The sequence below is a fragment of the Nannobrachium achirus genome (genome assembly GCF_963921795.1).
Source record: "Nannobrachium achirus genome assembly, chromosome: 3".
Classification (NCBI taxonomy): domain Eukaryota; kingdom Metazoa; phylum Chordata; class Actinopteri; order Myctophiformes; family Myctophidae; genus Nannobrachium; species Nannobrachium achirus.
In genome coordinates this window covers 49,175,834-49,199,163 of record NC_137812.1, presented here as the reverse complement: position 1 = coordinate 49,199,163, position 23,330 = coordinate 49,175,834, and the positions used below count along the sequence as shown (strand labels likewise).

General features: G+C 42.4%; 1 protein-coding gene across 2 annotated transcripts in view; it reads right to left on the bottom strand.

Annotated features, from left to right (window-relative positions):
* Positions 1–23,330, bottom strand: part of tbc1d9 (TBC1 domain family, member 9 (with GRAM domain)) — a 37,441-nt gene extending 14,111 nt beyond the window's left edge. For both annotated transcript variants that reach the window (XM_080721045.1, XM_080721046.1), the window contains exons 1-9: positions 22,566–23,330; positions 14,272–14,382; positions 10,567–10,685; positions 9,678–9,906; positions 7,480–7,741; positions 5,155–5,371; positions 4,532–4,738; positions 3,891–4,055; positions 2,572–2,722 (exon numbers count right to left, since the gene is read on the bottom strand). In XM_080721045.1, the coding sequence (XP_080577171.1) occupies positions 2,572–2,722; positions 3,891–4,055; positions 4,532–4,738; positions 5,155–5,371; positions 7,480–7,741; positions 9,678–9,906; positions 10,567–10,685; positions 14,272–14,382; positions 22,566–22,686 (1,582 nt within the window). In that variant the 5' untranslated portion in view covers positions 22,687–23,330. The remainder of the gene's footprint in view (positions 1–2,571; positions 2,723–3,890; positions 4,056–4,531; positions 4,739–5,154; positions 5,372–7,479; positions 7,742–9,677; positions 9,907–10,566; positions 10,686–14,271; positions 14,383–22,565) is intronic.

Below are 23,330 nucleotides of genomic sequence, written 5' to 3'. Positions count from 1 at the left end.
TCAGGTGGTGGTTAGTACAGTATTCTCTGTCAGGGCAACAGGAAGAATAAACAAGTGCACAACTCATAAGGTTACCTGGCTAAATCAGGTTACACGACTTAACACTGCAAGAGATAAACACTGCTGCAAGAGTGCTGTGACACAACGCACGTAAACAGGAAGAAGAAGAAGAGAGGGTTTCCAACCTCTCTTCTGTGTTTCCAAGAGCTTGTGATTTCTCAGGGTTTTTATTTATGCATCTGAATTGTACTGTACCGATGAATTTAATTTACCTTCCTTGCTGATGTTATCCCATCTCATGAATATGTTTTAAGGGACAACCCAGAATGGTGAGGGAGTGACAACATAAGGCCAGGTTGGTTCTGTGATTATAATGTAATTTCAACGTCTTCGACATGTATGCTGCATGTACATATGCTGTTGACATGGGCAGCAGAAACTAGATGTTATACATGACGTTTAATCCAATGTTGATCAATTTTAAGATGAATTTAACTACTTTAATCCCATTAAACGCCTTATTCCAGTTTATTAACCTACTCTATGGAGGACTGCAGTAGCAATACTGGATAGCTGTACAAATAATCAGATTACTACATCATATAATGTAATTACAAGGGTTCAACAGATTTGGCAGAAGCCAAAGATAGTTGCAAAGTATTGTTCATAACACATTTAGGAGTTACTTCCCTATGTATTAATAGTGTATAGCTTAACATCTCTATATTAGACGTGCAAGTGAAGATTCTAAGAGGGTAAGTAGTAATATTGCAGATTCCCAAGGTCAAACAACTAATGCATTTTACTGAAGGCTTGTCATCTCTCTTAGGAATACACTCAGCCAGCCATTCATTTGGCAATATTCCTAATTCCCCTTTAGCCCTATACTGCTATCAGCCCAAAGCACAGGGAACTTATATACATGCTTAAGAGCTCACAAAGAATCTGATCTAACGTCTAATGTTACATCAACATTAGGGATCGTCTATGTCTGATGCTGCGTTCACACTAGCGACAAGACATTTTCAATGGAAGCCAGCGACATGAAATTACAAAGTGACACTTGCGTGATTACGAATCAAAGTTGCTGGACTCAACATTTTTCAGTACTCCAATGACGCAGTGAAGCATCAATCAATCATGTTTTTGCTTCACCATTTCCACTCCCCACAATTCCTGCCTCGTTGCATAAATGGAAGAAAAACTCATTCTGTCTGTTAACCACTTCCTTGTGCTATTTAACCCAATCCTTTTTTATATCTAGTGTCTATATCTTTATTTGTTCTATTTAACCGGTTTTACTTTACATCTGTCCTCTCTTTTATCACGGAAAAACGTGCAGAAAGAAAAGAAAAAACATTTCCCCCACTACCAACCTGTGATGTGACAAATGAAACTGATTCTTTTCAATTAGTGGCTTAAGCCAGTGTTTCTCAAAGTGGATTCCAGGGTTCGTTTAGGGGGGTCTAAATTGACCCATACAAGGCTGTAACTCTGACAGTGTACAAATGGAACCAAATGAACCCTAACAGGTTCATTTGGTTCCATTTGTACACTGTCAGAGTTATGGGGAGACCTTGAAATTTGAATGTTTGAGAAACACTAGCTTAAGCAACACTTGAATGGTGACTGCAGCGATGTACCGGTAGCTGGCCTGTGGCCACATGGTCGTGTCATGTACCATAGCTTTTGTCACCTTCATAACTTGCTGTGCCTTTTACCTTTGCTTGTGGTGTGATTGCATCGGACGTTACAGTACAGACAGTGTGGCTTCCACCACACCGCTGTGTATTGGTGGAGACTTTCTGACTAAATGCGAGCGGCTGTGTGGATGTGGTTTCCATAGGTGCGTGTGTGGGCGCAACATGTGCAGCACTGCACCGAATGGGAGGCGACTAGTGTATTGTGTGTACGTGCACAAGTTCATTTTAGGCCTTCTTGTAGTCATGAATAGATAGGAGCTTTTAGAGAAAGATATCTGCAACAGAGCAGAAAGCCTGCAACGCTCCAAATTAGATAAAGTCTTTTTGGTGCACGGCTCAAAATAACATGAGACAGGGAAGAAGTTGCCAGCATTCGACCTTGCGTTTCAACCTTGTTGGTCTTCGTCAGCGTTGTAACAACACTGACGAAGACCAACAAGGTCGAAACACGTACGTTGCTCCTGTGCAGTGAGGTAAATAAAATCATGTGAGAAGGAGATTCCTTGAGTGCTGGCAACTTCTTCCCTGTCTCATAGATAGGAGCTTTGCCTACAGACCCCAGGCTGAAAGTGGTTCAAATCTGGACACATTGGCTGCATAATTTCTGATACCAATGTTGTTAAAAAAGAAAGTCAGTTAATGTACAAGCTCACAGTGTGAGCTTGTACATCTGCTTTTGAATAGACAAAGTATACAACATGGATAAAACGGCTAAAATGATTGCGATATATAACTAGGGTGTCCCCAGATCCAACTTTGCGAACCTCTGCACTGACTGACATTGCACCGGCATCGGTGCAAAGAAAGCACAATAACAAATTGCGCTGGCAGCACATCCTGTTTCAATTCCTCCAGAATGCTTGCTCACCGGAAAAGAGAAGCCAGAGCTCTCCTCTCATGTTCTCAGGGATGCCCTTGAGCACCAGCTCCTTGGTCTTCTCTGTGCGGTACATACACACCCCCTGGCCAAACTCTGTGAAGTGGTTCTTCCACGCCTGCTCCTTCAGGAACTCCTTAGCCTGAGGGGAGGACAGAAAAAGAGATGGAGCTCTGGAGTTTGTTTGTTTTATTGCAGGTTTCCACAGAGGCCTGTCAAGGAGTGTTTGGTGATTTTCTTTTTTTTTTATGTGTGAAAATAAAATAAAAAAAGTTTAAGAAGAAATCTAATCCAAGGCAATCTTCAAACTCTTTATTATTATATCCTCATCATCATCATTATTATTATTTGTTTGTTAGCATTAAGCCCTGAATAGGACTAATCATGAATGGTTGACCCGGGATCTCAATAATTCGATATTATATAAAAATAACCTTTTTCTTCTTTGTTTTATAATGTTATCATGACTCCTCCAACACAATGACATGGCGCTTGTGAATACAGCACTGGTAATAACTAGGCCTGACCTCGACTAGTCGAATCGTCGACTAATCGATTGAGGGAGTCTTCAACTACCAATCTCTTAGTCGAATAAAAATTATACGACTGAGAGATTGGCCTGATTTGTTATATTTATTAACAAATATTATTTTCTAAACAGGATATTTCATGATTTATTGGAAGAAACCAAGCAAGTATGTGTTAAATCAGACATAAGCACCCCCCACAGGCCAAATGGAATGATCCTCTATTCAAAACATGCAGAAACAAGTTGCCTAGACTATTGGCATTAGTTGGCCCATCAGATTTGACTATAGAAATCCTTAGTCTGGGACATGTCTAGTAATAACCACTCCCCACACATTTAGTGCCAGCCTGCCAGGCTTTTATTTTCATTGTTCACCACCAGTTCTATGGACCAGTCTGATTAAACACATTTTCCGCTCTCTAGCGGTTAACGACTGACCAGTCTTTGTTTATAGGCTGTGCTTGGAAGAAATCAATATTTCTTTCCATGTAAGCTTTTATTTACAGGAACAGAAATGGGGCCCGCTGAATCTCCTATATCCACTTACACATGGATATACACTTACGCATGCATAGCATACACACACTTAATGTCATTTATTCATTTATAGTGACCTCTTCTTGAGTTCTTGTAAATTAACCTTCAGGGTTTTCAGCACAAGACACCAGAGAAGTGCAAAGTGTAATTAAAATTGAGTCACGCTACATTAGATTGCGTTTCGTCATGCTTGACCACATTACACGCCTTTGACCGTTTCGCCGCAAACATATCCTGAACTCACCAGTTTGGGGTTGAACTCCTCTGGCGAGCGGCGGCGGTACATTGTCATGAGGGCCTGGGTGGCAGTCGGCACACTGTTGTCATTAAGGTTGAACTGGCGCTCGCTCTCTGAGCCCACACTGCGTTGGGGGCTGGAGGAGAGCAGAGAACCTGACTGGGAGCACACCTGAAGGGAGAGACAGCTCATTACTGCCATAATCAGTGGCCTTTTGGAGAGGCGTGACTGGACAAAAAAGATACGGGATGGTGTGTACACGCGTGACCGGACAAATGCAACACGAGAGGAGACCATGGTATACAATTCAATTCAAAGGAGCTTTATTGGCATGAGAAAACATAGGTTTACATTGCCAAAGCATAAAAACAGTTGAAAATGGGGAACATATATACAGTTTAGGGGGTACAGTATTGTGTAAACAGAGCTACCAGTATGTCGCATTGTGACATTTTATATACTAGAAGCTCGGCCGTCTAGTCAGGGGACCGGACTACTCGGGAACGATGTAAATAGGGAATGAATCTTCTCATAACTGAACCACCTTGACATTTCAATTACAGACCATAATTAAGTTGTTTTATTTTAAATTGAGGTCCCATCAACAAACCCAATTTATTTTCATGGACAAAAGATATTTTTCTTACCTCGTCATCGGAGCTGGTGAGACTGCCAGTGAGCTCTCTCTCCAGATAGATCTTGGAGGTGGTTTGCTGCAGGAAGTCTGAGATTCTCTGCACCAGGAAGTCACGGTCCTTCAGGTTGGCGAACAGGAAGGTCATGCGGTTCTTGGTGCTGATGGACAATGGGCTTGGCAGAACATTGGAGCTGTCTGCCTTCTCCACAATGGTGACCTAGAAGATAATGGTGACATACGACGTACCAGTCCAGTTACCATGGTTTACTTCACCATGGTTTTCTTCACCAAATATTTTTTAAATAGATTTCTGCTTTATTGAGCAGTATATGGGAGAGATAAAGTAAAAAGCGAGAGGATGGCATGCAACATAGACACATTTGAACAAATTATGTCACAACTGGGTGTGTCACCATGGTATACACACCATTTCCATGCCATACTGAATGAATCTTCACCTCATCACTGAACAACCGTGACATTTCAATTACAGACCACTTTATTTAAAGAATTTATTTCAGACAGGCACATGGGCAGAAAGACAGACAGGCAAGGCATGCAGACCAATTAACAGACAGATGGATATAATTGAAGAGAGAAGCACGAAGACAGACAAGAAGACAACTGCTTTACCTCGCGTAGTGGGATGATGAGGCTACACACCCTCTGTAAACCTTCTTCCTTGCTGGTGAAGCAGATGTAGTTGGTAGATACAAACATCTGGCCCAGGATGTGCATCTTGTTGAAGGGGGTCCACAGGGTGCAGTCTGTGTGCCCATCCAGTTTCTCATCTTTGGGTAGACGGAACAGGGCTCGGTACCGTTCGCTCTTAGCTCTTGCATCTAGATCCCTGAAGGTAAATAAGTAGTAGAATACAGTCAAATACATCTACAGTATCTAACTATTCATTCCATGGGTACCACACCGAGTACTCTGACAACGGGTACAACAAGTACTCTGACAACAAGTGCAACGGGTGTTGTAAAAACTAGATGGGGCACTTGCATCATTCCCAACTTGCATTGTTCCCGGATAGGAAAACATGGGTAATAGTCTGGTATGAGACAAAATGGCTACAGGCATGTTTACCACCATTTGTTGTGACCGTCAGGTCGCAGTTACAATGGAAAGCTCCACTGGCTGTCTGTCCGTCCGTCCGTCCGTCCGTCCGTCCGTCACGTAACGTAACGTAATGTAATGTCACACTTTTGCCCTACTCATATCTCTGCCAGTGTTACCACTATCCATGCCAAACTTTGCACACACACTCCTTGGCTGCCACACCACAACCTCCTTCCTCATTTCTCACATGCCCCTCTTCTAGCGCCACCATTAGGCAGATTTTTGCAAAACAATTTTTTTAACACTGCTCCAACATATTTTGGCAAAATCGCACTCTTTCGAACGACCATCATTTCGACCGGAGGGTTAGCGACTCACTCCACGGAGGTTAGGGTGAGGGTTAGAGTCGGGTGTCGAAAAGATGACATGTAGTAACAGCGACACGCTCCCCATATTTTGCCCTAAAATCACGCAAATTGGGTGGCAAATCACCTGACGGTCACTTATCTCCCGATTTGGGAGTCTTACTGGTTACCCAGAGAGAAAACAATTGTACCATTTACCAATTATTGCAATGATATTGCATTTAGTTTGGCGGTTGGCTCTGGTGTGATATTACAGATTACCTGCTCCACCCACAAAACAGAATCTGATCACAAACCCCCCAGACAAAGCATAATATACAGTTATTACATGCACATAACACTGAACCTTCAGTTGCATGAATTTAAGTTACACAAATCATGATCAATCCATAGAAACACAGTACAGTCCACAATCAACCATTAACAAATGTAACTACATTCAATAGGGAGGAGGCCGGGGAGGTGGAGGGACTTTCTTTAACACAGACAGCTGTATAACCATAGTGACAGCAAAACACCTAAATGAACATAGACTAGAGGACTGCTTAAATGAACCGCCTGAGATGCACTGTGGGTAAGAGGGCGTCTGCGAGTTAGCTTGTAGGGAATGAGAATGAACAGACTGCATGTGTGGGAGTATGAATTAATTAACTTGTTAGCGAAAGAATGAGGGTGGTCCGGGGATAGCATGAACGTTTTGCTAAATGTAATGCACCTGAGGTAACATGCGGAAGAATTATCATACAGCCTCATGGGAATGACTTTACAGTGAAGACATACAGTCTCATGGGAATGACTTTACAGTAAAGCCAAGACATGCTTGCAGAAAAACATGCTTGCATATGCAAAACTGGAACCACACACGGCTCATTTTATTGGCGTGGCTGACGGCTGACGGCTGACACCTGCTCTTTGCAGCTGAAACCGCAGCGTTCCTGTTTTCCATAATGCATTCAGCTACAGCTGAACTTCAAGTGGGAGGTTAGTTTTGAAGATTTTACCAGCTGATTAGTAACTCCTCTACCATCCACTTGTCATTTATTGCCAGTCTATCATTCTATAATTCAATTTCAATGCAGGTTTTCTTTTATCTGGAGGTCAGATCTTTTGAAAAGCCCTTCGTTCTTGTGTTCATTAAAGGAGTAGTTCACCCCCAAAATGACTTTTTTTTCCTATCGATTACTCACCCCATGGAGACTTGAGGTCAATATAATTATTTTGTTTTTTTCACATTCCTAAGCCAATAATTTGTGCCCATTGATTCCGGATGGAGTCTCCATCCGGAATCAATGGGAGTCAGTTTATTACAATCAAATTAGTAGCTTATGAATGCGACACAAACAAAAAAATATTATTGAACTCAAGTCTCCGTGGTGTGATTAATCGATAGAAAGTCATATTGGGGGTGAACTACTCCTGCATGATTTATGATGTGGTGATGAAGTGTAATAAAATAATAAAAGTAAACTTCAGCTGAAGTGCAGACACTTTTCATGACTCTTCATCACTGAAGCAGGCATAAGACCCTCACCTCTTGAGTGCAGACACCTTCTTGGGGGACTTCCTCTTGAGTTTGGGCAGCGAGCGGTCCTGCTCAAAGCCCTTGTTGTCCAGGAGCTGCCGCATGGCGATGTTGGCCAGCTGCTCGGCCAGCTTGAAGGTCTCGCTGATGTTCAGGAAGACAGAGAAGACGTGCTCGCTGGAGCGCGTGCTCACCTTGATGACGTCGGGCAGCACCAGGGTGGAGCTCCTCTCCAGCTGTGTGATGTCTGCCCAGCGGACCACCAGTTTGGCTGAGAGAGAGAGAGAGAGATGTGGCAGTGGGTGGGTGGGGGTCAGGCACGTGCACACATAGACATCAAAGGGGGCTTGAGCCCCTGCCCTTTTACCCGTCTATAAAAAGTGCCCTCTCCAGACCATGAATGCAGTTTTTATTATGGTGAAAGAAATGCAAATGCCCTGTTTCCATGCCATATACCTGAAGGCAGCATTCAAGAGAATTGCCTTGTTCAAACTCTCCTGAAATTGAATGCAGCATCTTATGTTGAAATAATTGCCCTCTCTCTGTAGAAATCCATGCCATACGCCATGTTGCCTTTTTTATGCTTAGATTAGTGCGGTATCAAGTACTGAAAATGGGTCACCTCCAAGCTCGGAGCGCGCCGCTTTGTGAGTTTGGAGGTCAGCTTTTTTCAATATTTTCACCAAAAGGCCCTTTTAAAAATGTAACATTCTCTGCACGTCCCTGGTGGGGGTGGCGTTACAGAGAAAGAGACAGATGTGGAAAGGAAGTACAGAACAACAGAGGGATAGAGAGAGAAACTGACAGACAGGGGCGAAAACATACTCTCCAGCCTTCTGCTGCCTGGCCTGGTGGAGATAATGATTGCGTGGGTGTGTTATATACATTATTTTACCTGAGAGAGGCAGATAAGATACAGAGAACAACTTCATCCCCTCTCTCCTTGCTAACCCCTTGACACAAATTGACTGGCTCATAAATACGTCCCGACACACTGATCTCTCTCCAGCTGACTAATTGGGGTTTTATTGAAGTGAGTGTGTGAGAGAACCATATGGTCACAGTAAGAGGCAAAACAGAGATCCATTTTCTCTTAAACCAGCAATTATTGTAACACAATGGCCAGATGCCCTGGTTTATAGAATGTGTTGTTCAACTAGAATTTCAGAGACATTTGGTGTGCCTGCAGCCAGGGTCCTGTAGGATTTTATGTGGGTTATGGATTTGTGGGGCGGGGTGTGTGAGTGAGTTGCAGGGTAGTGCGTTGTGAATATGAATACCACAATGTTGTTGTTTTATTCTTTTTCAATACATTTAAATAAATAAATGTAATTAATTTACACCCAGCACACTGAAGTGAATACTTTTCTAACTATAATATTTAACTGCACGGTGTAAACCATTTACAGTACTGTATGTATCAAAAATTTGCCTCAGGGGCTCGAGGCTTGTTAAAAAATACTACAACACTGTCAAATAGAAGAAGGGGGAAAAAAAGCTTCAACTTTGTTAATGCTACTCCTCTGTGTGACACGTGCACACGCACACTCACACTCACACACACACACACACACACACACACACACACAAACACAGACACAGACACGCTTTGATCGTACAGAAATCCAGTGGTAACTAAGTAACTAAGTACGGTAATTAAGGACAGTTTTTAGGTACCGGTATTTTTAACTTTAGTAACTTTAGTTACTAGTTACTTTGCAGATATAAATGATAATAAAACATTAATCCACTTTAGCCCTATTTTATACCTAGGGCTAGGCTACTTGAAAATAGCCGAAGCTCACACCGTGTCGTATCGCGAAGCGTTGTGAGCTTGTAGATGTGCTATTTTTAAAAATGTTGTACTGTCTTTTACTTTTGGTACTTTTTGATGCCAATACTTTTGTAATATTGATAGGACAGTAGACTGACAGGAAATGGGGGAGAGATGGGGACGCAGCCAGGCATCCATGCCTATGTGGCAATGCCTAAGTGGTATGCGCCTGGACCAGTAGGCCAGCGGGCGCCCGTAAAAGAGTATTTCTATATTGCATTATTAATACTTTAATTGAGTAAAACATGTTTTTACACCACTGACACACACACACACACACACACACACACACACACACACACACACACACACACACACACACACACACACACACAAATCGCACACACTTTGATCGTACAGAAATGTATCCTACCCTCTTTCCCTAGCAGGTAGGAGTAGAAGCAGATGTGGTTGATGCTCAGGTACAGCCAGCCCTGACGTGGGACCTTGCCCTTCCAGTAGCTACAGGAGTAGTAGTTCACCAGCTTCTCCTCTTCGGGCATTCCAAACAGCTTACGGAACTTAGCCATGGCCTCCTTGAACTTGTCTGTGTCGTCGTCCTCTTTAACATCGTGGTTCTTGTTGTACTCTGCTATGATGCCCTGAAGAGAAGCAGAGAGAGGGGGATAAAGGTGAGTAATACGGTAGGTGAGGGAGGCACAGTTGTATGATAATGTACAGTAGGTGGTTCAGACTAAACAAGAGGTTCAGCTAATTATGGGTGATTGTTAAGAAAGTCTCTACATTTCTGAATTGTTTACACATCAATCTTTACGAATATTCCAGTGAAAACTGCACATTGTAAGATTAATGTGGAGTGAACACTGAAATGTGTTCCTTGTTTATTGCAGTGTTTGCCTGTACAGTATGTAGTTTTAATTCTTAAGTTGAAGAACAATTTTATTTGTGTTAAATCCATGCTGCATTCAGGGCAAGAGCAGGTTTTCGGGTCGGACTAATGAAGTAGAAATGTCCTGTTGGTGTTCATTTGTAAAGTTTACCTGCAATATTAAAAAACAAAATGTAATTTGCTTTGAAAATGATAGTTTTCTTCTAAAGAAAGGAGCTATTATCCACCCCTCTCTTAACACAAAAATGATATCCCATACTAGTCTTCTCTACGTTATCTACAGTTATTGTTAATGCAATGTCAGGTGAATTCACCAAATGACTAATGGAAAGGGTTAGGGTTTCTGAATGGAAAACAAACTTAAAAGTGAATAATAACACCTCAGTGGGTACAACATGTATTCAACAGTCACCTGCACTTTGCCCTTGACAAAGGTTGTGATGTCATTCTCATTCTCAAAGATGGAGAGTGTCTGCAGGAGGTTGTGCTCCAGCCACTCCCAGTGCTCCGTGATCTCCTTCCGGGATGTCCCTGGAGGAGAAGGAAGTGAACCATTTACAACCTCTCTTATATAGGAATGGGACGATAAGCAATATTATCGTTTATCGTGAAACTAAACACTCACGATAATCGTATCGTGGAGATTTAATTTATCGCGATATCGTCCTCCGGTCATGCACTGGGATCAATTCACCTTTTATTTGCCGAGCTGCATATCCACTACCATTTAAACCCTCTATTGGTAAAACGTACTTATGATATACGTACTTGATACAGTCTTTTTTTCACTCTCTACCAAATCTCTTTGCCAAAAAATAGCCGATCTACAGGCTCAAAATGCGACACGTTGTGAGCTTGTAGATCGGCTATTTTTTGGCAAATGTTCTGGCAAATGTTCTGCCGCAGGATAATGGGAGGGGGGGTGATTTAGATTATCGCGATAATATCGTAAATCGCGATTTCTTTTGTCACAATAATCGTGATATGAAATGTTCATATCGTCCCATCCCTACTCTTATAATGTATGCATTTGGCTCAGCTGGTGTTCTTAACTCAAAGTGACATACAGTACAAAAAAAAAACACATTATACCAGCTATACTGGTTTCCCACTGGGAACGTAAGGTAAGTTTGTGCTTGAAGCAATGATTCAACTCAAACACAGTATTACAAACGTTAACATCAAGATTTGTTTGACCAACAAATGTCACCCCTGAGAACATCTGATGAACCATTTGGGGGTTTTGTCACACTGGTTGAGAAAAACGGATCTACAATGCAAAGTAGCTCAGTCACTCATCCTTGACCTTTGTGTCTGCCATGCTAGCAGTTGGCAGCAAAAAGCTTTATACACAGGCTAATCATGAAGATCTATTCAGACAGCCTGTCCATAATCTCAGGCTTTTAGTAGACGCTCTCACCCAGAGCGACTTATAAAGTGCAAGATCAGAGTGGCATGAAGAGTGCAAAGAAAACACTTAAGTGGTACAATCTAACACAGGATAAAAGGTAAATATGAAATCCAGCATCTGTTTAAACAACATGCAGCAACAGCAATCTTAGCATTTGTGGACAAGCAAACAGTATACAAACTCTCAAACATCCATCTATAACATAATATACATAGCATGGAAACAATTAACCAACATCTGCACGATAGTGATTTTTGGATCAAATCTGAAGGACTAATATCATAAAATGTGTTTTACATAAGTCGGCCTACTGGTGGCGCTATAAAAGGGAGATGTGAAAAATGCAGGGCAAAGGTTTTTCCCTGGCCTCTAGGGAGTGCGCATACAGAGTTTTACACCCATCGGTGGAGTTATAGGTGGAAACATGAATCGGCCTGTTATAGCGCAACCATGAGGGCTGACTTGAACAAAATTTCACAGAAATTGCAGGCTGCGTTCATGATTTGAGGCATTGCAGGCACAGGATGGAATATGGAAAAAACGTAGGAGTACTGTCAAAAATGTTTCCATTACAAGTTTTATAACTAGATCAAACATAAACAATAACCAATATTAAAATTGTTAGTTAGCAGAGGTTAAACGTGGGGGATTGCCCAACAACCGAAAACGATTAAATTAAGGCAGGCTGCTGTGAGTCATCATCCTTCCCATCCTCTGCATCAACCCTGACTGACAGACAACTCCCCTCTCTCTCACTTTGTCTCTCTGGGCACAGGATGTTATGAGCTGTGAAGGTTGTGTGGAGGTAGGGATGGACAGAGGGATAGAGGAAAGGAGAGGGGAAGAGGGGGGGAAATCTAGCTCTTTCGACAAGTCATTCTTTCGACTATGAGCATCGGCAGGTTAGCTACTCACCCACGTCACAGTTACTGAGGTTAGGGTTAGGGTTTGGGTTAGGTTTATGCTAAGCTGGCCGACCACGGACGTTCTATGACCCAGAAGGGCGGGGATACGAGCCGATGAAATTCATCGGCGAATCCCGATCTCTGTGCCTGCCTCCTCCCCCCCCCCCTCTCTCTCTGCTCCTGTCAGCTATCCTGCTGCCGGCTGCTGCTAAACAAGGAAGTGAGTCGCGGTGGAAAACGAGTGATAAATCATAGCGATTTTGATCATTACAATGAATTTAGAAGCATAAACAAACCAGTTCACATGAACAATATTGATGTACAATAAGATGTCTGAACGGCTAGATATATTTTATATGCGCAAAATTACAATTAAAATGTTGTGAACCATAGTTACAAGGGGGCTGACCCAGGCGTTTCTTCTTGAAATGCCTGGATCCCGAGGCTAGGTTTAGGCATAGAGGTTAACATTCACCCACGTCGGCAGGTTAGCTACTCACCCACGTTGGCAGGTTAGCATTTCACCAGGTTGACAACTTGACATTCACCCGTGTCAAAAGATTGAACCGTCGAACAGATGCTATGTCGCAATATCGTCACGCTCCCGAGAGAGGGTATGTAGTGAGTGAAAGACAGCATGGGAAGGAGAAACGGAGGAAGTGATCTACTACCATTTCAGGGCCAGGCAGCACTTTCGTAGGCTAGCTTCCATTTCAGACGTAGAAAGGTAATGAAAACCATGTTTTTGTCATTTGGTACAGTTGGCACAGCAGGGAACCACTTAAATTGCACATTGTGATTCAAATGTTGATTTGTTGGAGCTGAATGAACATAATATGATGAATGACATACACGTACAGTCCAATTTAACATCATTTGCACTGAAATTGAACTAAATAATAGATGCTGTTGTCCCTTGTACCACATGTCTGTCTGTCTGTCTGTCTGTCTGTCTGTCTGTCTGTCTGTCTGTCTGTCTGTCTGTCTGTCTGTCTGTCTGTCTGTCTGTCTGTCTTTCTGTCTGACTGTAAACAGCAGAATCAGCATGAAACTTTGCATTCACACTCTCAGTAGGCCAAGGAAGACCACACACAATCTTTTGGCCTGGTTCGCCAACCCAGACTGGCAGAGGCCTGCAATCATGTCATCAGGAAATCTTAAGCACAGAAATAACAGCAGAATAACATCTTTATTGAAGATGGTAAAGCCAAATACGGCAGAGCAAATTTGTTCATTTCACTGTGAGCCTTTCATGTCTCACCTTATATCGTGCCATGCAAAAGTCATGGGTTATCAAATCTTGCATGCTGGGTATAATTTCCCCCTACCATGCGAGCATTTGTGCAACCAAGCATGCAAAATACAGCACAGAGGGGAATGCTCATTACTGTACGTACGTACGTACATTCATACAGTACATACCGGTACATCCACTCCATCTTCTTTCAATTTGCATAGATTTAAATTTGCATAGATTACTGCTGAGAGAACCATCTTTCTTGCACATCAGCTCTTAGGAAAAGCTAATGGATGCTTGAATACAGGGAGTTATATCGTACATAATCAGTGGTGACCAGTAACTACAGTAAGAGTACTGCACTCAATGACTACCATTAACAACCAAAATCAGGAAGCATACCAAGCACCAGACAATATTCCTGTGATCTTAAACTGATTTATGATCTGATTTAATCCTTATTTATACATCACTCATATGATGGTGACGCACAATACTCACAGTGCACAGTGACATTTAGAGCCATAACATAGAGAGAGAAGAATAAAAAGTGGAGTTTCATACCATGAGCAATGATCCAGTAAGCTAAGGAGTCTGGTGTCTGGTACAGGATCCTATATGGAGCCACTCGAGCGCTGGAGTCTAGGACCACGTCCAGGGTCCCCACCAGCAGACCTGTGGGAAGAGCCCAGAATAGAATGAATGAACTGGTTTGACTGAGACGGTGGTGTCAGAGACAAAGACTCTAGTCTACAGTATATTATACACAGTTATGATTCACACAAACCAGACAGAATTGAATTACTCCATTATGTTGTAGAGCACAAAGAGTTGTACGTACAAAGAGTATCCAGATAGAAATTGATTAGTGTGAGAGTTGCCTATAAAGCTTGATGAATAGCATATTTGTTGCGACCGTAGGTCGCTAATTAGTATGAAAACCTCCAGCTCATGTCTGTCTGCCCGTCTGTCACACCTCAAGCTCTTCTGACATCACAATGATGTTGCAAATGAATGGCCAGGACAGAATTCATTTGCACTGACCTGTTCTGACATCACGATGATGACTTGACCAGCTCAGCGTTCTCAACGGGCTGGAAAAATAAGGCCTGGCCCTAACTGAGCCCGGCCCGAGGCCCGTCTGGTCTTCCTAATTAGCATACCGTTTACACCCAAGTCCATGGTTTATTTAAGAACATGACACCCCAATCAGATTCCTTCTTCCATCAATCCTCTGACTGTGCTCTGAAATGTTCCTGAAACCTCTACATGTTTTCTTAGCTATCTTAAGAGGCTTCATGATAATTCTCTGTACAGAGGCCTTTTTCATCATAACAATAGATATCGAACTAGAAAGAAAAGTCCCTTTTCTATCCTCTTAAAAAATAGAAATGTTTTGTAAAAAAGAGTGGGAAACTTCAATGGCAGTTGTGGGAGTTAAACAGGCAGGACTCAAATAACGCCAGTCAGATAGCTACTGTCGCACACCTGTGTGTACCCAGTGCTGATGCTGAAGAGCGTGCTGATGTTCAGCGTACAGTGTGTGACTGATCGATGTGCTGCGAAGCAGCGAAGGTGAGTGAGGATGGAGTCACCCGAGATACGCAACGGCAGCCTCTAATCTAATGGACCAGACTGAGACAGATAATGGAGTGCCATAATGCATTGGATCTTTATTTTATTTACTTATAAGCCAATATTCACCCCCGGCTGCTGTTGTGAATAACGGTTGTATGCTAGAAAGCAAAACAGACCCAGGCTAAGATAAAATGATAATGACGATAATAATAATAATGATGATGATAATAAAACATATTTTAATGCCATGCAAATGGTTTGTGTGCCTGACATTTAGCATAGGCGTATAGCTCACACCCCGTATATTTCTAAATAGTAGCCTGGTGGCAAATAACCGCCGGGGGTCAAACACTGCTTTGCGTATCGACTGTCATTCAAATGGATGTAAATCAGTATCGCAAATAGCCGGCCAGTTCTTTTAAACACCGGGGGTTCAAATCTATTGTTACTGTATAGCAGGCCTGTCAACTCTCCTGGATTTCCCAGGAGTCTCCTGGATTTTGAACCCCTCTCCTGGGAGTCTCCTGGATTGGCAAATCTCCTGGATTTCTCCTGGATTTTGTATCAAACTACCAAAATTCACCAGAACACAGGAAATGACATCTACTATGTTAAAAGTTTTCTGGGGGAGGACCCCCAGACCCCCCGCTTTAGGGGTGGGGGCAATGCATGCAAGAAAGATCATACAGATATTCACTTAAGTAATGACTTAAAGATGAGAAATCATTATTAAAGATGTCCTTTTGCTTCAGTCATCAAATCTGTACACCAACATTTGGCATTTTAAGGCTGAAATTGTACCCATGCTTGATGCTAGTAAAGCAAGCCTGATAAAAGTATCAAACATCAGTGATGTTACTAGGTTTTCAATGTAATGGGTCCCGGGACCCACAGGTGGTCATTCAAATGGGTCCCAGGAAAGTTTTATGAGTCCTCAATACAATGTTTTCGAGCGCTGTTAGCTTGTAGATCGGCTATTTTCAAAATGTTTGCCTATTTCTTATATTTATTTTACAATTTGGCTAATGTTTGAACTGTTTTGAACTACTAAAACTACTAAAACATGTGCCCCTAATGAATTCGGGCGCGCAAAATGGCGTCGGACGTCGGTGGAATCAAAACATTGACGTTTCTATCGCCTGTTTAAGACTTTCTACGTGGATTTTATTTGTGTTAAGTAGGATGCTTTCACCCATGAACAATGGTGGTGTATGTGGAATTTTAAAATGTTTTTCTTTTACCGCAACCCGGTAAATTATTTTAACATGGACTCCAATGGAGGCGCATCCCCGGGACCCCAGGACCATGACATGAATGAGTCCCTGGGTGACTTGAATGAGTTTTTGATGCGGGATGCGCACGTAATGACATCACTGAAACATGCACAAAATTCACCAGAACACAGGAGATTAAATCTACTATGTTAAAAATGTTCTGGGGGAGGACCCGCTTTAGGGGTGGGGGCAATGCATGCAAGATCATATAGATATTCACTTAAATAATGACTTACAGATGAGACGTCATTATTAAAGATGTCTTACTTTGCATCTGTCATCAGATCTGTACACCTACATTTGGCATATTAGGCTGAAATTGTACACATGCTAGTAAAGTAAGCCTGATAAATGTATCAAACATGCACAAAATTCAACAGAACACAGGAAAATATATCTATTAATACGTTTTGGGGAGAGGACCCCCCAGATCCCGGTTGGGGAGTTCCGCGCACCCCCCAAAAATAAATCTCCTGGATTCTGACAGTCCAATGTTGACAACCCTGCTGTATAGGCTACCCTCTGAACCAATACATTATTCTGCAATAAAATATGCAAATCAGTCACACAATTATAGTTGATGAATTGAACCCACAACAGAAAAATGCAAAAAGTGAAAAGCACCAATTACAGTGAGGCCAATTACAGTGCAGAGCAGGAAATGATGACAATGCCCTGCTCAATGCTCAAAGTCAAAAGTAAAGCTACATTATAAATAGACTGTCGTTGACAGCTATACCCTCCACAGCTGTGAATATTCCTGTGGGTTAGTCGCAAGCATGGGTTGAGTTGCCATGGGAGATGAGACCCACACAGAAATAGAGGGAAGATATACTGTAGATGATTATAGGGAGCAAGTGGAGTCAGTCAAGAGATTAAATAAATAAATGAAAATATAAAAGACAAGACATTCTATTCTGTATGTATGGTCAACTTTTGGGTCACAACGAACACTGACCTAATGCACTTTGTAACTCGTTTGTGGCAGAATGAATCATTAATCATTAATGGATAAACTAGACAAGAGACCACTCACACACTAAGCATTATTACAGAGGTGCTACTGTGAAGAACACAGCCTGGCCTACTAAAGGGCCATTTATAGTTACGTATATGGTTGATTTTGTGTGCGTTTTGGGTGAGAGATTACGTACAGTAAATCCGTCGACATGCATAGTTCCTCCTCTACGTTATGTACGTGCCGACCGCTCTCCGTTGGGCCGCGCGCCACATTGCGCCTTGCAGCACAGAATAGAATAGCTAACAAAAGCGAAGCATTTAGACAAAATATGTAGAACCACAGAATTTGTATGAGTATGTGACATTGCTGTGGTTTTTGTGGAGAAACACACAAGAAAGGAGACCACTGAAGGGTGCGAGACCACTCTCTTTTCATCCTCTTGACAGACTGAATGAGTGGGAAATTCTCATTCTGACTTTTCTGCGGATCCTAAATTTTATCTGTACATTTTAAGGGAAACGTACCGGTACATTGCGGTCAGGATTTGAATAAATAACAACAGTAAATGGGTAATGTATTAAACAGCCTTCAAAAAAGAAAGCACAAAATGTTCTTTTGGAACAGATATTTTCCTCACATTTATTTATATCTCACAATGATTTAAATTATTTGCCAAAAATACTATGCTGAAAACCTCCTCTGTGACAAACAAGTCCTGTTTATGTGCACGTCAGACCCGAGTTGACCTCCATAAAGCCAGACTGGTTTCTTCAAGGGAAACACTCTACAGTCCATTTCCTACCATACAGAATCGACAATGCATGAGTAATGAATGATTTATTTTCCATAGATGATGTAGGAGTCGAGGCGCACTGCCTACTGTACATGTCAAATGAAATAAGCGACAGAAACTAAGCAGCTGTAATGAGATATGTTTCCTTTGTTATGGAAAGGTCTGCAGACTAGAGGAAGTCTCCAGCAAGCGTACAGTACAAACAGCGTCTCCGTTCAAAGAGAGGAGGGAGCCACAACAAACTCATGTGATGCCTTGTGCTTTTCTAAAATAGGAAAACAAGACAGAGGCAGGGCTGCTAGTGCCCGGTGGCTATTGTTGTGGAAAAGCAAAACACTATCGTAAACAGCAGCATCTTTAAAAGAGTATGGTTCTTTGTCATTTAATAACAGACAGGATGAAAAACTGAGGAAAAAACTGAGAAAATTGTTGACTATGTCTATGACTATGTTATCCAATTTATTCTATTTTTATAGTAAATATAGTGGTATAGTAAATGTCCCATCAAAGCCTATATTCTGCTTGTAAGACAGCATTTGGTGATTTTTGTGGGACGTTTCCGTGGAGCACACAAAGGTCCATATTCTGTCCCCAGATACAAAAGAAAAATCAATATGGTTTGGTTTCAGATAACAGCAACCTGATCTCTTCTTGAATCATCATCATCATCACGTGTCCATTTTGTTCACGTTTCGCTGCATCCACAGCTGCAGTGTGTTTACCACTTTAACATCACGCAGCCATTTTCTAAGTCATTTGATAAAAGACACCAGTTGTGTAATAGATAATAATAATAATGTCGTCAATCCTGTGAAAGATACGAACAGGTAAAGAGAGAAAGTGGGTCAAGATGAGCAATTAGCTATCTGAGATGAGCATTGATTTTATGGAAAATGTAGTTCAGTTCAAGCCAGGCAAACTAAAACGCATTGTGAAATGTCAGATAAGAGAATGACTGTCATGGTGAAATTTTGAACTCTGAGCACTTGTCATGCTGAATTTACACTTATGCCTATGTCTAGGTCTTAGCTCGATATCAGAAAACAATCATTTATTTTATTTAATCTCTCAAGCATTCCAATCACATGCACATGCACACTAATAAGTGTCCTGTGTACAGACAACAATGTCAATTTTCAGAAGACAATTAAGCTGTCTCCTTTGCAAGAGCCAAATCCTTGTCATTGTGGAATGTACTATATTATTGTTCAATGTTCAGATACATTGGTATGTTAAGATGTTATGAGGCAGCTTAAGTGTGAAGTGGTTGCGAAAGTGTCATGGGAAATGAAGCACCATTAATACTTAACAGCTTCAGTATGCTGGCTAATGCTGCTGCATTCAATTGGTGTTTGTTATTCTCAAAACACACTTAACACAGAATGCATTTATAGCACATTTGAAAAGTATGGGATGGCTAAATTAGGCGGTAAATTCAAATTGTATCTTGAAAGACGCACGTTGGTGTTAAGAAGCTAGTGTCTGTCTGAGCTGTGCATCAGAAATACACGTCATGGGCCCACAGCTAACTTGGACACCCACAAAACTTGAATGCTTAAAGGTCCCATGCAGGCGTTATGTCAAGCTTGGCCTGTTAGCTGACCTAAGCTATTGCTTGCTGCTACTTGCATTTCGTCCCCTGGAAGGAGTGTTTCTGGGCAGTGCCACGGGCACTCTCAGTGCCAACTGGCACACAGAGAGAGTCCTCTCCTCCGTTTACATAACAATGACATCATCCCCTCGCACCACTCTGTGTTGCTACAGTCGCATCTTCAGCGGAGGCAGGCAACATGCGAGGGATGCTTATGGAGCTATTGTGATTGCCAGTGTGAGAAGCCAGTGACAAAGCAGGACATTACTATTCAACTACTTGGTGCCGTTGACAACTTTGTGTTTAAGTTGAATTCAAGATTTCAGCTCATCCTCGGTTAATTTAAAAGTAAAACAGAGAACACTAAATGACTGAAAATGAAACAATGCTTTTAAAACTGACATAATTGTGTAATAGAATGGTTATAGTGCATACTAAACTTTGCCATGCACACATGAATTAAGTACTAATTATCCTGACTTTTATCCCATGTTCTAGATTATTTTTAAAACCTCAGACATAACATCTTGAGGAAATCGAATATTGCAATTGCACAAGGGCGTCTGTCTAATAATCTGCACCTATTAATTAAACATTGACAGACTGAAGGTGTACAAGACAAATCTCAAAGTGGATTAAGGGAGAACAGTGATGATGTGCCCAACTAAATGAATCTTACCCATTGATTCCCATAATAACCTTTTATTTTTCTTACTTTTGGATGCTTGATGCCCAAGGCGAAGGCGGGGAGAAGTGCAAGAAAGGAAGGGGATGATTCAGCATGAGCAGAGAACAAACTAGCAGAAGTACTAGCAGTATATTGTGGCGGAACTATTGTGCCGCAGCGCACGTTTCCGGTCGGACATATTTGACCGTCGGACGCACTTCCGGTTAGGAACTCCGTGTGCCACGTGATCATATATAGATGCTCTCTCAAACTGTCAGCCTATTACAGTTATAATGGCAGAGAAGGATTTATATGGATCTTTATAGTTTTTTACCTGGGATTTATTCAGCTGGGCTGGAACCAAATGGACCCCTAAAGGATTATTTGTGTGTGTGTGTGTGTGTGTGTGTGTGTGTGTGTGTGTGTGTGTGTGTGTGTGTGTGTGTGCCCCCTGTGCAGCTGACCTCTCTCTCTCTCTCTCTCTCTCCCCCTGTGCAGCTGACCCCCCCCCCCCCCTTCCCTCTTGTAACCTGAGACTCTCTCTCTCTCTCTCTCTCTCTCTCTCTCTCTCTCTCTCTCTCTCCCCCTGTGCAGCTGACCCCCCCCCCTTCCCTCTTGTAACCTGAGACTCTCTCTCTATCTCTCTCTCTCTCTCTCTCTCTCTCTCTCTCTTGCTCTCTAGCGAATGAGCGGACGGCATAGGGTTGTGGGCGGTATTCCTTACGCTCTTCTCCCTACCCAGTACGTTCTTCTCCCTACCGTTGAGTTGAAGTTGAGTTGAAGTCAATGCAAAGTGGGCGTGAATGGGCTTGGAAGTGGGATGCGGCTCTTACTCAATTGTAAATATAAGATGTTGGGGTCTTTTCTGCCTTTATTTGGATAGTACAGTTAAGTGTGACAACAGGAAACAGGGAGAGACACAGGGAGTGACATGCAGCAAAGCCCGTCCAGCTTGGGAATCAAACCGGCTAAATTAGAGCCTATATGCACGCCTTACAAGTGAGTTTAACCACTAGGCCGTCGGCACCCCAGGCCCAGATTATGAAAAATATTGATCACATACTGTAACCGCACAGGTAAGGTGTACCAATTTGTGTGAGTTTTTGGCACCTGATACACATCGGATGGTTTTGGACAACGTTTGTAGTAGTAGGTCTACTAGTAAAAAGAATTGAGGTTTTGAAGAAAATGCGCAATTGCAGAAATTCCGGAAAATCTAGTCTGGCACAAATGGCTGGGCCGGGGCCTGCATGGGGATGTTGATTGTACAGCTCACAGTTCAAAAGTTATAGGCCAAAATGTGAAGTGGCCTAGCTGTAACCATAAACATTTGGGGCATAGGTTTGAGCACACACACACACACACACACACACACACACACACACACACACACACACACACACACACACACACACACACACACACACACACACACACACACACACACACACACACACACACACACACACACACACACACAAAACCTAGCCTCTGCCTTTGGACATCAGGCCTAGGCTGATATTATATTCATTATTTGAATATAATTTGAGAGCAGATTTTTGTTTTTGCTCAGCATACTGTCACATGATCTATAGCCTGGATGTTGTCAATCCAAGAACATGGATCAGACTCTTTCTTGAATGGGACAATAATACTCTTCACCAAAAGCACCTGGCACAGCTGGTGATCAGACACTTAACTCTCAGACTCAGACCATCCGACGTCAATCTTCTGGACATAAGAGTAACTACAGTATGTAGTGTCACTCAGTCTCCTGCAGTGCATGGTTGCATATGCATCAATGTAGGCCTACACTGTAAAATCCTCAGTGAGGAGGACTTACAGTATAGCCTACAAATGGAACCAAATGGACCCTCAATAGCCTACCTATTTAACAAACTGAGAGACAAGAGTGCAAACGGAACCGAATGGACCCTTATAAAAATAGCAGCAGAGAAGGGCGGGTATTATAGTGGAGAAGGATCGGAACTCACCCGCCAGCCCTCCACCACCATCTCCATGGCCCTTACGCTTCTGCAGTATGAAATAAGGGTTGGCTCGTTCTGTGATCCACAGCGCTCCGGCCAGCAGCACGTCTTCAGGATTGACCCACATTATTCTTCTCGTTCATTAAGATAACAGGGCACATTGATTTCTAACTTCGACTGCAGAACTGGCCTATTGGAATTTCGGGTTTAGCTGTCGACACATAATGGCTCGCATATGGTCCGCTTGAACACAAGTCTATATAGGCCCCCGATATTTCGTTTCTATGTGCAAATAACTGTCCGAGTGTAAAAAATAAAAAACAATTAAAAAGACGCACAACTGAACGTCGACTCGATATAATAAAATTAACCCGTTCCCAGGCAGGCTACGATATAAGGACAGATCGCGTGCAAAAAATTGGTCAGATATGGCAGATTTTCAGCACAGCGCAGGCAGCGAAGGCTTTTAAATAAACAGCATTCCGTGTTATTGGTGAGTGTAGGTAGTAGTAAAGATAAGCGCCATGGTCTCCGCTAATCATTCGAGCAGCGCAACCGATCAGTCTTTGTTGTCCACCATCACCATCATGATCCTCCTCATCCTCTGTATGGCAGGTGTGCGATGATTCAACACAACACGCACAGTGCAGTGCGCTCCCACAACGCGCCGCACCGCAGGCTGTCAGGCAGCTACCCAAAAATACAATCTAGCCTACTGTTCTCTCCACACAAACACACAGGGCCGTCCGTTTGCTTTTTCCAAAATATGAC